Raw genomic sequence first — 14,793 nt, forward strand, 5'->3', positions numbered from 1 at the left:
GATACTCTTAAGAAAAAAGAACATCTATACAATTGTTCAACTTTAATTTTAATCTAATTACCAAGTTAGAGAGCAAAACACCAACTGTAGCATGGAATGAAATACGTGCAATATATCTGAAAAGAGCCATTTCTGGAATGTGATGTCCTCTTTCCAACAAAAATGTCTTTGTAATGCTAGACATTCCCAGACATCTTTGAAAACTCAAACCACCTTCAATCAAGCTATTTGTCATACTTTACAGCCTCTCAGGATATGATTATAAATGTGCATAACAGCCTCTGAAGAGTGACAAGAAGGATCTTCCCGGGGTTGTATAAATGCTCCAGAAGTGAGGGTATATAGCTGTCTTTAAGGAGGTAATTTAGGTTGAGTGTTCGCACTATGGTCTCATTTACTACGGGTCACCAGGGGATTTTGACCACTTGTCTGTACATTGTTGACTAGCGACCTTGTGGCCTTGCAGGACTGCTCACTGTTATTGCAGCAGGCTTTTGTGAGAGGATAAGCACAAGTGCCCATAATTCACACCTTTTCACTGTAGTAGAAAAGGTCTAATAGTTTGTCTTTGCAAGCCGTATACCTGCAAAAAGCTTTCTGTGTTTGTAAAGTTAATTTCTTTTAGATTTTAATCAGGTTTGATAGGTGAGATGAGTGGAAATGAGCTAATTGGAGCACTGTAAATCTGTGTATCATTCGTTCATCTGTTTTTCACTTTGAAACCAACAATAAAAATACAAGAAACAATATTTTGTTTGTGTTTTAAAATTTTTTTTTAATAAAATATGAAAAAATGGAGAGCAGTTTTTTTTTTTTTTTTTCTTTTTTTCTGAATTAAATATTTAAAAAAAAAGCTGATTGAGTGTATGGATCCATTTTTTCAAACTTTATTTTGGATTATTAGGTAACAATAGTTGAATGAGGCATTAAGGACAAGTAAAAGACATCTGGAGAATCATTATAGGGCTCCTGTGTGGAACATTCAATCGCAGCCTGGAGTTTATTTTTATTTACCAACTGAGAAATCAAAGCAGTAACCATTATAGTTTTAAACTGTTAACAAATAGCTGGCCTGATAAATGCACTTTGGTCAAATAAGCTCTCTTTAAAAGCACACTGTGTAACTTTTGGCCACTGTAACTGCCCCTATTTTGCCTCTACTAAACGTTGAAAATAATAGCAAAGATATATGACTGTATACCAGGAGCAAAGTGTTAACTTACCAGTCTAATAATAAAGTTGGGAAAAGAAGAATCGGTTTTACATTTGCCTTCTTCTTTCAGCCTGCGCCAACAAGCAAACTCCGCTCCAAGATCGACTCTTGTTTTTCCTTTGCACACGATTTCTTTAACGTTTTCTCATTTTAGCCTCCTCAAAAAAGTTTAAACTTTTTTCTTCCATCAGCCATGACCCAGTAGTTCAGCAGGTGGAAAAATAGTAGAGCAAAAGCCTTAGCTCCATGACTATATAAGAGCCTGCGGCCGTAAAGCGATACGTTCTTCCAGGTCACATGACCTGGCCAATGATGGTACGTCTTTTCCCAACTTACATAGGTGGTATTTCAAGAAGGGAGCCCCGCTCATAGCACTGATAGTGTCAAGTGCTGTATATTGACCTGAGGAATCATTTAAAATAACTCGTACAGTAAGTGCCAACTCTTTGGGTCACAAAATCTGCGGTGTGCCTTTAACTGCTTAAATATGTAAAAGAATAAATTAATTAAGAGTATTGTTTTTATGTACATACAAGGAGTTGTATATTTAATAAATTATAAAATATGGCAATCATTTGGAATACTAGGAATATAAAAGCATAGAGCAGAGATGCTGCACAGCTTCAGAACAATGCTGCAGCTGCCCTGCAAAAAGGGGGAAAAAAGTGTTAAGTTTTGAATTTCTGAATTAGTCATGTCATGTCTGCATCAGTTAGAACAAAATTGTCTGAACAGAGCAAAAAATCAACAATACTTCACATAGAGTATTGAAGTGTGCTGCAGATAGTCTTCAGCTGTGTGCATGTTGGTTGGCACGGCAGTGCCAAACCGGTGAGTTTCATTGTTGTAAGGTGGAAGCCTATACCACAAAGACCGATGAATAATTTGAGCAATGATGTATTCTTCATGTTGGATTATTTCTCAATGCACCTTTAGCAGTCTGTGATGGGCACGAATGACTTAAAGATTTGATTTAAGAGTACCTTTTGCTACAGAACAGGATTTATTTTTTTCATGTTTATTAAGTGGGCGTGCATGTGTCGAGGCCCTATGCTTTTTTTCAGCATTCAGCTGAGTTATTTGTGATGGTGCATATAAAAATTACATGCTACAAGTGTCCCTAAATATATAAGTATTTTATACTCTTTCCCTAGATTAAGAATGATGAATTTAGAAAAGTATTAGTTGTTTTTTCTTTCTTTGTTTAGTAAAAAAAAAAGTAAAAAAAATTAATGATATAGAGATTGAGAAGCATGTTTCATCTGAAGAATTTAGATAATTTAATTTTCTTAACTGATTATTAAGCTGTTATAATCATGCATTCCTTACTCTTTTCCCTTTCTCTTTGCAGAGCGCGCAGCTCTACAAGGTCACTACAGAGAACTATCATAAAGCTGCAGACGAGATAAATGCCAAATTCAAGTAAGTGTGCTTATAATTAGTAATTCACCAACTAATACATAAAAACTGTAAGAGCAAACAAGAATGATAAACATGAACCACTCTGCTATCTAAAGTGTTTCAATGATAACATTCTAACACTGCTTTTCTTTAAACTGTGTGCCGACCTGAAGTTGATGCTGATAACTGCAGAGGGAAACTTTAAAAACAGATATCACTCTTCCTGCTTATAATTCCTCTGTCTGAAAATTAATTAGGAAAAGTTAAGAAGTCAAAACACTATCTGGATGATGGAAAAAAAACTTTTTCTTTTTTTATTTTTGGTTGCAATTTTAAACATGAGGACTGTATTTAATATCCATTTATCAAACATTTCCTCCCTTATTGTCCACCCATGCATCCATCTCATATTGTGCTTTTTTCTGAGAATCAGTCTGTTGTAATTATTACGTAAATACACCAAAATACACCTAAATAATAGAATTTAAACTTGAAAAACATGTGTAGGACCCCTGCATAGACATATGTCAAAGGTTAAACAAATAAGGAATTTTACTAAATGACTTCATATTTTTGTGTGCATGTGTTTCTTATCATGCTGATCCTTTTATCTTGATAATAGGTGCAAACATGCCACACCTGCAGTAATAAAAATCTGTTGGAGGGCAATTTTACACATTTAAGCTGTCGTTGGGGTAGCTCATATCCAGCACGTTAATGTAACTGAAGAAGACGCAGAATCTCTCTCTATTCTTCATCCATCTGTCTTCTTAATAAGAGCCCATTAGACTCCATAGTAATGTAGGGGAAGTGGATGAGGAGCCTGCAGGAGGTGGGGCATGATTGGGCCTTGGCTCTGAGCTCACCTCGAGGGAGGCTATGTTGATTGTGTTAGCTTGTCATTAGCCAGCGCTAACACTGGGATCATTGTCTCCCTTAGAAATGTTGGAAATTGATTAGCCTAGCCCACCAGGGCTTTAGCGCTAGACTCGTAGAAGCCAGAGCTTAGACTTCCCAAATCAGATTAAAGAAGAAAAAAAAAGATATACTGGAATCATATTAGTGCAAAATGACAGCTCTAACTCCAAGCAAGCGTCGAGCTAATGTGCAGTTAGTCATGTGACACGGGTCTTTGCACGGAATACTGCGATTGGTGGATTTGATTATACGAGGTGCATTAGCTGTGACTGGGCTCGAATGGTGGAAAGGCAGCGGCGGATCTCAGTGTGCATGTGTGCTAATGAAATAGCGAGAAGGTCTGGTGTTACAAGATGGGAGCATAGATGCATTCAGGAGATCAGAGCAAAGGGTTAATTGGATTCAGAGGGTACTGTTTGGTCCATTATTGTTTGTGAAGACATTCATGCATAATGGTGGATGTTTGTTTGCTCTCATATAATGAACAGCTTTTGTGTCTTTCCTCCAAGCTCCTATTACAGAGACCTTACAGAGATAAGATGCAATCTATGGCCTCTGTTGCTTATTAATATTTTTTGTCTCTAAGCGACCTTTGATTTTCTCAGTAATAAAAATAAATGGTAATAAAAAAGACCCAGTGGCTTATCCATTTTTGATCAAATTCCCATTTGAAATGGTAATCTGTGGATGTACCATGTGGAACATAGTTGTAGGAATATCTTTATTTCGCACTTTAGCTCATGTCAGTGCTGCTGTGAAGGGTCTATAAGGGCTGATATTAAGCTACAGTTTATTACAGAGGAGAAACTGTAGGGCCAGATGTGGATGTCTGTCAACCTTTATTACTTTTTCTGACAAGTCGGATATCAGGAGTGGGTGGGGACTGAGGGGGTATATTACCACCTAAGCTCTGTGCAGCACCTGTTCTTATACAGGTTCGTTGGGCTGATGCTCTGCAGCATCACAAACAAATGGTTTGATTGAAAGTTGGGCTGCTAATCGAGAGCTTGTTTCTTAAGAAGAAGTCTTTATTTTGAAGCAAATGTTTCATTAAGAGTATTTAAGTAAACAAAAAGAGATTCATATAGATTAAAAACCCTACTGTGACCTTATTATATCCTCTCACATGCAGCGTAGGGTTTATTTTAAAGAAAGAAACGATGTGTGCATATATAACATTATACAGAATTTGTTTTATTCAGATTTGGGGCTCAGATTGATGGCATTGCTTGTAATAATGATAGTTTGTAATCTGAGGTGAGTCAGAACCAATGCTGTTGATTCAAATGCTTTCCTACATAGAACTACATGCACTCAAAATGCAACAGATAATGTATTTCAGGAGCATGCACTGAATGTCCCTGGTGGATTCTTTTTTTTTATTTCCCATGCCACTGACTGCAGATAAGAGTTCCTATATGCCTGTAGAAATGTTTCTCTTTTTTTTTCTTCTGATTTATATGCTGCCTCATTTTCCAGTGGTTATTTATCAAAGTAACAGACACAGTCACAGGGTCAGGCTTTGAACGGTTGACCTTTTACTTCTTTATATATATGTAAGGCTGCATTTGTGTGGATTTTTATGGTAAGAATAGATGCCTTGGGGAACATCGGTCAAATATTTAGATTAAATAGGATTGCAGTTTAAAATGTACGCTGACGCGTATGGAGATACGTGTTCGATCTGTGATTATAAGGAAGGGGGAATGAGAGAAGAATGTGTCAGCTTAAGCTTCATGTCAGAGCCAACCTTTGACAGAGGTGGAAACCTTTTGTTTAAGGTCGCTGCTCTTACTTTGTAGGTTTCCTGCAGAATTCAGATGAGACATGAACTTCATGTAACATTGAATGACGGAGCATTGCAACACTAAAGAATATCTGCCCCTAATTTAAATAGCTCTATCCTCCTATAAAGTCTCAGAACTATACGATCTCAGAATATAATGCATTTCACATTCTTTTGACCAAGAGTGCAGATATTCAGTTTCCACTATGCATGCTGCCATGAAGGATAAAAATCTGATTTTATTCAGCCACTCCACTGTCACTCTTCTTCTCCCGGAGGCTACATGCTCACTCTCTCTGTCTGTTGTTTGTTTTTTCAGCTCTTTTGAATAAATCTGTTTTTTTTTTTTTTTTTTTTATTCGGGTGACAATAACAGCCGTCTCGGTCCCTGCTTTGTTTCTCAGCACACACACACAGGCAAAGGTGGGAAGAGGAGGAGTAGACGAGAAATTGATTGTTGTTGGCTCAGTTTTTTTGCCTTACTTTTTCTGGATACCAAACCTGACTGTTTGTTGTTGGTGTTTAGGAGCCATTTTACTGATTGAAATAAAGGACAAATCATTATTGCTTGATTTCTAAAATCTCACAAAATCTCATTTGAATTAATTGATTAAAGATTAGGATGAGCATCTAAACATCATTGAAAACCAATTAGTTAATTCGCTGCAGCCAAGCCAGTTCATTAAGAAAGCTACATTTAGATCCATGTCCCATTTAAACTTCAGGCCTTAGCCTTCAATCTTTCAATACACGATTTTGTTTTAGCTGCAGACATTTTGGAGGGAATAAAAGTTCTTACCAAAACTTGATTGCGATGTTAAATAATGTTGTTACAGAAGCTGATTTTTTAAGGGTTCAAATCACTGATTTGGGAAACTGTTGCTATTGATCAAAGCATCCTCTTTGAACAACTTTATTGCTATGGATATATAAGAAGAACTGTTGCGGTGGGACAATTCAGACCTCAGCTCTGAATGTGTTTGAGTTCTTCTTTAAGCAGATCCTATTTGAATTTATGCCTCTTCTCTGTGTGCCATCAAGTGCTTTAGAAGACTGTTAATCACCCGTTCATTTAAACATGGTTTGGGGCATCAAGGAGAAACCTAAAATGTACTGAATATTGGTCCCTGTGGATCAGGGTTGTAAACGTCTGACCTACGGAATTCCACATAACTCCATTTTAGGCCCCTTTCTTTTTTCCTTCTTTGTTTTCCCTTTAGCTGCCAGAGTTTGCAAACTATATTCAAATCTATGTACCCATAATGATAAAAACGATCACTGTTTAAACCGTTGCTTTGGTTGAGTTGTATGTAATTACGTCTAATTTTACATTTCTGTCTTCATAAACAACAAACAATATAATGTATCAGAATGTGTACATATCCAAGTAGGCCTAGGTCTTATAAGCCGAGGTAAATCGGCATTGCTTCCAAAAAAAAAAAAAAAAAAAAAAAAAGGTGAAAACACCATTGATTTTCCATACTGTTATTATTCTCTGTATAAAGATATTTGTTTTCGATTTCAGTCTTTAGTATCAAAATATATTCTTAAATAAAGTGTTACACAACTTTTAACATTTTTCTATGTGCGTTAGATTTTCTTTTCATGTATTAAAAACCATTATTCACACATTATCTTTTAAAGATGCTTCTTGTAATCATAAACGCTTTCTGACACAATGATGCAAGTGATGAGCAAACAGCTAATATAGTTACTTAAGAGATTATTAAATCACATCTCAGAAGCATGTAAGGATAATTGTATTGCATTTTTTTCATCTGACAGGAAGAAGATAATTATGATACAGAGGAAGCATAAAATCATTGTTTGAAAATCCAATTTATTGCATACATTTTTATTTCTATAAGGGTATTAACATATGCCAAGTTGACCAACCTAACAGTTATTGATTTGTTAGCTGCTGTCCTTTTAGATATGCATTGCCAGTTGCAGTAATAGGAGTGTTTTTCTGTTAAGTGGGCAGTAGGAAGGCAGCATAGACTGAGCAGCGTTTTAACCCTTCTGTCAATTGACAGTAGCCACAATTTTGTAGCTAAGCAACCTGGGCACAAGGACAGGATGGTGGTCAGCTGAAGAGACAGAAGTCAATAACTGCTTTAAAAGCCCCTCTTTGGGTCTTAAGAGCTTCACCTTTCCTACTGGAAAAAGCACAAATAATTCAACAGACCCATGTGGGCACACATGTGGACTCACAAACGATGGGTAAACTCTTTAGTGGAATATATTAGGGTTTTTGCTGGATTTTAAATAGCTATGCAGTGCATTATTTAGTTGCATTCCTCAAAAACAGAAAAGCAACACTTATTCATCTGTTGAAAAAAATAATTGTAACAGATAATTAAAGTTATATCTGCTTGTAACATTACTTTGATAACTAAGGTAGCCACTCTGCTGCCCGCAGAGTTATAGAATGGGCTCTTTTAATTCAAACATCCTGAAAGTCCATGTGATTTGCATAAAAAAGCATCTTTTTATGACCCTGCTATATGCCATCTCACCTGTATTGTGTAGCATCAGGTAGGGAGGGAGGCTGGTGTTTTTAAAAATGCTGCATGTATCCAGACAAAGCTCCAAGATTTTCCCCAGCATCTCCCTAAAGGTGTATAAAGTGTAACAACTGTGAGCGGAGATGTTTAGGTATTATGAAACTATAGCTTTTAAAAAGCTACAGTAGTATACCTCAATACCCCCAACTGGTCCTTATTAATTACCTACTGAATTTTATGGCATATATAGATGTAGTTTAATGACAGCAGAGGTGTTACCTTTACAAGGTTTAATCCATTGATAATCTGTGCCTGGAAATTGCTTTTTTGATGCTTCACTTTAGCAAAAAATGTGATTTTTTTTTGTAAATTATTCATATTCAGCGATCGACTATAAAGATATGCTTTTTCACCACAACAAAGAACATCCTTGGCAAGGAGAGCCAAGTAAACGTCTTAACAGAAATACTTGCATTTCTTCAATGTTGGACTTTGAAATAGAAACATTACGCCAGTGTTAATTTAATTAAAATTTTTTATGGCAGTCTTAGTTAGATGAAACTGGTTTTAGCCTGCTTTATTTTTTTTTTTTGCTAGAACTATACTATACATCTGAAAAAATGTCTTTACTTGGCGACCTTAATGGGCTAAATTAAGTTTTATGTTGGACAAAATCTCAAACTTAGTTTTGCCTGAGGCCAGAGTCCCTTGTCCTTGTAAGGGTATGCAGAGAGAAGGATGAAGCAGCTAAACTATTTCCATTTTACCACTCATCCTTGTTGGTCTCCCTTAGTGTTCATGCGGTTTAGGAACAGCATTTTCTGTCTTAATTTAAATCTCCTCTTGTTCATTATTGTCTGCTCCTGCCACCCATCCTCACCCTCCCTCTTCAATCTTTTATCCTTCATGCTTCTTTCTATTCTCCCCTCTCTTCATGTCTCCTTTCTTTTCCTCAATCTCTTATCCATGCTGATGGATTTCCTTGCAGGGGTTCACTTAGGTCTGCTTTTTAAAAGCAGCACGAGTTAAACGTCCTTCATTTTTCTCGTTAACTGGATCATTTATATTTATTTACTCGTCTTATTATTGACGCCTGCCTTAACTAGAGGGAACAAAAATTGCTTTTAAGGGGGAACCAGCAGCCTCCCCTTAACCCTGTTAACCCCAGAAAGGACCGAAATGATGATAAATAGACAATGTGGCGACTGGGAACACAATCACTGGTGCCTGAGCGTAATCCATGCCATCAATAGAGCTGCATTTGTTGCTTCTGTCTCTGATTGGGGTTTGACAGATGGACGGAGTTACACATGATTTATTATGTGAGATGTGATCAAATTGAACCAAAACATTGTTTTCTCCTACTCCTTTTTTAGTATTTGTTCAGCTACATTTAACAAGATGTTTCTGTCACAATAGGAAAACCTTTATAAATTTATGTTCTTCAAGAATTGGTTTTAAACTTTACTGCAAAATTATCCCATCTTAAAGATCAGACTAGACACATTATGTATTCATTTGAAATAACGGGTAATTTCAAAATTCTGTTTAAGGATCATGTGAAGGTTTTTTTTTTTCTTATAACTTTCTACACAGAAGTTTTTCACATGCTGTTTGGTTCCATTCAAACTTGAAATCTCAGTCCTTTATCAAGAAAGGTCCTGGTTAAAAAATGTTGATTGCTCACCTTACCAAGATCTCACTGTCATTGCTGTTTGTTTAATTACCTCTGTTTAATACTTCAGGGCAAACACTGAAGAGCAGCCACTCTCCTATATACCTCAGATTGATTAATCTTTTTTTTCCTCCAGCCAGTCCCACTGGATCTTAAGAAAGATTATTCAATCCAAGGATTCCAAATTCAGCATATGTATACACTCTCCTTACTGTGTATCTGCTCAATCAAAGGCATCTGATGTTTTCTGCTCAGTTTCCACTTTTTTATAGCTATATTTTCTTGTTAGGTTTTGATTTGTTAATATAACATATAGTTGCTCCAAAAATCACCCCCTCTTCGTTACTTTATTCCTTGTAAATTGAGTTTAAGTTCTGTCCTTTCTGTTTTTATTGACTTTTATTCCTTTTCCCTATACTTGTTGGAGGCATTTGAAAACTTCTTCCAAAACATTTGTATCTGGATCAAGAATAAAATCTTGGGACAATTTTTCTGAAGATTGATTAGAAAAGTGTTTGGTGACTGTTGGTGGTGCATTAGAAAATCTTGATAGCCGTCATATGCTCACAGAACTTTTCTGAGGTATACTGAGGTAACCCTGCTAGTCCAGCCTTAGGAAACCATAAACGTGTTTAAAAATTGTGTTCGTCTATTTCTAAGAGATCAGGGTTTTTGGAAAAAGGTCATGAAGATCCTTAAAGAACTGAAATGAGTTCAGCCAATGGAATAACCATCAGAACTCCTTCACTCTACTCTTATAGTCCTTTAACTTTTCCCTCAAAACTTTAGGAATTGATAAAATAAAGTTTTTAATTCGTAATTATAATTTCAATATTAGGCTGCACAGTAGGACAGTGGGTAACACTTCTGCCTTGCAGCAAGAAGCTTCCAGCTGCGATTCACCGGCACAGACTTTTTCTTCGAGTCAACATGTTCTCCCTGTGCATGCGCAGGTTCTCTCTGGGTAATCCGGCTTCCTCTCACAGTCTTACAACATGACTTTTAGGTTAATTGGCTTCTCTAAATCAACCCTAGGTGTGAGTGTGTGTGTGAATGGTTTATTGGCCTATTTGTCTCTATGTTGCCCTGCGATAGACTGGCGACCTGTCCAGGGTGTACCCCACCTCTTACCCATTGACAGCTGGAGATAGGCACCAGCACCCCTCGCGACACAGCTGGAATAACCGTGACAGAAAATGGATGGAATGGATCATTTTAATATTGCATCATTCACAGCATACGGTCAAATACTAAAAAAACACTTACCCATGGTCAGTTTGGCTGTTGTATACCAGTCTCCCAACTATACTGTCAGGTTCCCTGATACAAATCTAACACAACATTAATAGGACTGAAGCCAGTTGACCTTACTGCTAGAGAGAAGATTGCATTTTAGTGGTCAAACCATTACTTTATTGGTTTAAAAGTTTTCTTGACATTTTCTATATAGAATTATCTTGGACTATATTTGATGGTTCACACCAAATAACAATGTCTGTAAAGTCGAATCTCTTGTAAGGTGTGCACTGTTAGCCTAGCTAGGGCTCTGGAACCGGTTGACATAAAGGATGAAGTGACAAAGGGGAGAAGTTTGATTATCAAAAATAATTTCAGTTTATTTAATCAATAATTTATGTTAAAAATAGAAAAAAGTATTAAACATTAAAAAAACATATCCACTATGCCTCTGTGCTTTAAAACTCAAGGCAATCTGAATGATAAAATGAACTACAGATGCACCATTCAGACTTTGCCAGTGGTGCTTAGTCTTTTGTCAAATATTGTTCAATTGTTCATTATTTCACATGTCTTGCTACGTTTAGTCCAGGAGACTCTTTATTGCTGTCTACCACTAAAGTGGAAGGCATCTTTTGTTTTAGCCATTTGTCAAGAGTTGCAACCTTTTGACTCACCGTGTGTTTAGAGCTGCGATGTACCTGAGATTATGACAAATGGCCGGCCTGTTCGCAGTCTTGTCTCATACCATCAAACCCTGCTCTATCATTAACAGAGATCTATGAATGTCATTTTAGAGTCTGATGTCAGAGCAGATGTGAGTCATGGTCGATATACCTTGGTTTGAAAAATATATTAGTGCCATTCTTTGAATAGTCTGTTGGTTAAACGTGTCCAGGTTGTAAGGAAATTCAGACATAAATCTTAAGACATGAGACGACATGTGCTCAACATGTTCTTTAAACACTGCAGACTTAGACATAAACCTATTAGAATATATTCCCTGCAAGGAAATATGCTGACTTGTACAGCAGAAGGCTTTAAAAAAGGACCCTATTAAATGATAAAGGGACACCTTGAGGATGGAGGAATGTGTTGAGAAAGCATGAACAGGTGATCTGTTATTCTTTATTGCATGTAAAGTGGAACCCCTTCAGGGTTATCTATGGTTTATGTCTCTCACTCTGATTTCTCTGTTCTTTCCCAAATTAACTTTACAAAAAAAAAAAAAAAAATACAAAGATACAGAGATTTTTTAATGTATTTTTATGGTATCATTTTCTTCCTAAATAAACATCCTTATTGGGTTTGTTAAACATTTTCTTTCCGGAATTTGTAAACCAGCTGTTTCTGTTTCGTTATAATCCCATTTTGTCCCTATTGTCACTACCCACTATCATGTTTAATTCTTCTGACTTCCTCTTGTCTTTGTGATTTATGACATGTTGCTTAGAAGCAATAATATGGATGTCTAAACCAACCTCAGCCTCTCTTTTCTGTCTTCCATCAATAGATCAGGGAGACTGGGATTTTGTGTGTTTGTGTCATCGCATGTGTGTATTGGGGGTTGGGTTGTATGAGGAGTTGTTATGGAGACCTTTACTGCTACTGATGGCAATAAGTCGAAACCCCTATATGACTGTTTAGATTTACTGTCTAGGGGGTAAAGAGGCAAAGATTACACATTTAAACTCGCACAGTGCAAATATTACACTGTATATGTTCACTGTATTTATTTTGAATTCTGTGGCTATGTGCAGTTTTATCAAGAATGCCATAAATCTCTTTATGTTTTGACTCAAGGTACTAAAAATGTGAATAAAGATTGGGCTAAATCAGGTGATGGAAATATATTGCCGCTACCAGCGTTAAGGACCAAAATGGCATGGGAACAACTTCAGAGGACTGTAGTTATAAGGACCAGCGTTACATCTCTGCTACAGGGTCCTGTCACTTCAGACTATCAGCTGTAGAGAAGTTGGCTTTAACCCCAAAAGTAACATTTAAATTAACATTTACAAGCTAGTTAAAAGTCGAAGACCAGTAGGTAATACAGCTAGCAGGATGAACTGAACTTTTTCGGTTCAGTACCCTTACAGGCAAAGGATAAACAAATCTGACATAAATGGAAGGAAAAAAAATATATTTTTACTCTTATTTTATGTAATGATTAGAAAACTTTGAAGCTAAGCTGCTTTAAAAATCCAGGAGGCTTTTTGCACAAAATTGTTCTTAAGCATTAACACATCAACCGCATGATATTATACAATCAAAAGAGGTGGAAAGCAGAAGATGCCTCAAGCCCACACTTCTCATATATTTCAGTTACACCATAAAAACATAATTTAATAAACATTTTCATTTTGCTAACCTGATATGGTGTCCTTACCCATACATGCCTGGCAGCTTAGGTAATATAGGGACTGAATTACTCTTAATTGTTTTGTAATATTCTTAAAGAAATTTAAACATCCCCTGAGTGGCAGAAGCTGCAATGCTCTTGCCTTAAAAAAGCTTAAACAGTACGATTACCCTAAAAAGAAAACTCAGGTATTTGTTTTTCCAGATGGTTTTAAATGGAAATAAAATGCAATATGTGGAATATTCAAAGAAACATAAAATAGAGGATGTGCTTTATTGTGATTTCAGTGTGTCTGCTCTGCTCTGTCTGTGCTTGGCTCCATTCTGCTTGGTAAAACCACAGCAGTCACATAGAAAATGACATGAGAGCTTTTAATGTAAAAATGAGGGGGAGGAAGGGGGGGTTATAGTCACTTTGCGCCGGCTGTGTGCGGTTGGCGGAGGGAATTTAATGTTAATCTTAATGACGGATGATCGAGTATGCAGCATCGTACCATAGTGTGTGTGACAGTGTTATTGTCTCTGTGATTAACTCAGCCACGTTTGCAACCCCTTCCCCTGAGAGAGAGAACCAGAGATTAAGCATAAATAGAAGTACTTCTGTTTAGTTTTTCATCAAGAAATGCTCTTCATTTCAGTCCACTCTCTTTTCCTCTATCTGCCTATTCCCCTCTCTCTCTCTTCAGGGCCATTACTGGTGATAAACACGGCGGTTTGTATCAGCAGGATGCACCTGGCATTAACGGGAATGCTTAAGAAAGTAATTAGTGTGCTTATGTGGGTCCTCTCTTCCCTGTAGATGCCCATAGGCGGTGTAATAAATGAGCGCCAGGATCCATAGGAATAGGATGGCAGCAATTGCTGGCAGTGCTGTTGTCATCGTTCAGCCCCCCTGACGCAGAGCGATGGTCTTGTCATGCGTTCTGGCAAACGACTAAATCTCGCTTTGATAGATCCACAAATGCAAAACCTTTTCAACTCCCAGCAGCATAATGTCCCTGGCTGCACTGCAAGAGCCAAATGTTAGATGTTATTTAAGTTATAGAGCCGCTCCTGGAGAAAACTCAAAGAAATAGTCATATGTTTTAGGAAACATGCTTACTCCCCTTTTCTTCCTGCAGGAAGATTGAGAAGATGGATGCCACATTTACAGCTATAAGCTAAAGATAAAGGAATATGGCCTGAAGTAGATTGCTTACCTTAGATCAAAGATTGGAAAATAAGAAAGCTGAAATCCAAATGGCTGCAATAACCTAGACTACTTTTAAAACTGGTCTGAAAAAATAAACTGACTGTTAAGGCCAAAATACCTAAAATAGCTCATATCTGATTTCTGTGGAAGATTTTAAGACGTGCCTCTGAAATGAGCGTCCAAGGGAAATACACTATATAGATTTTTTTGCAACTCTTCAAGCAATTAAGGCTATGTGGGGATGGCGCATATGTACACATTTTCATTGCAACGGCTTCCTGCTGCATTGCACCCTGGGTAATGACCCATGCAACCAATCCCACACTTTGGATCCACCAGGGGGGTAATTTCTCTCTCCAGGATGCAAATCAAACATCTGATTCTGACTACGGGGGCTTGGCTTCATCGCCCAATATTCCTTTGAGATGTCCAGAGTTGCTGGCAGGCAAAATCCCTTTGCCTTTCACACCCATCCGAGGTGCGCCTAGTGAGGCAGATGCTGTG

General features: G+C 37.1%; 1 protein-coding gene across 3 annotated transcripts in view; it reads left to right on the forward strand.

Annotated features, from left to right (window-relative positions):
* chchd3a (coiled-coil-helix-coiled-coil-helix domain containing 3a) overlaps positions 1-14,793 on the forward strand; it is a 108,310-nt gene that overhangs the window by 80,451 nt on the left and 13,066 nt on the right. For all 3 annotated transcript variants that reach the window (XM_038298555.1, XM_038298548.1, XM_038298562.1), the window contains one exon: positions 2,565-2,635. In XM_038298555.1, the coding sequence (XP_038154483.1) occupies positions 2,565-2,635 (71 nt within the window). The remainder of the gene's footprint in view (positions 1-2,564; positions 2,636-14,793) is intronic.

The sequence above is a fragment of the Cyprinodon tularosa genome, unplaced genomic scaffold (assembly GCF_016077235.1).
Source record: "Cyprinodon tularosa strain WSP-4 unplaced genomic scaffold, ASM1607723v1 ctg111, whole genome shotgun sequence".
In the NCBI taxonomy this organism is placed as follows: Eukaryota; Metazoa; Chordata; class Actinopteri; order Cyprinodontiformes; family Cyprinodontidae; genus Cyprinodon; species Cyprinodon tularosa.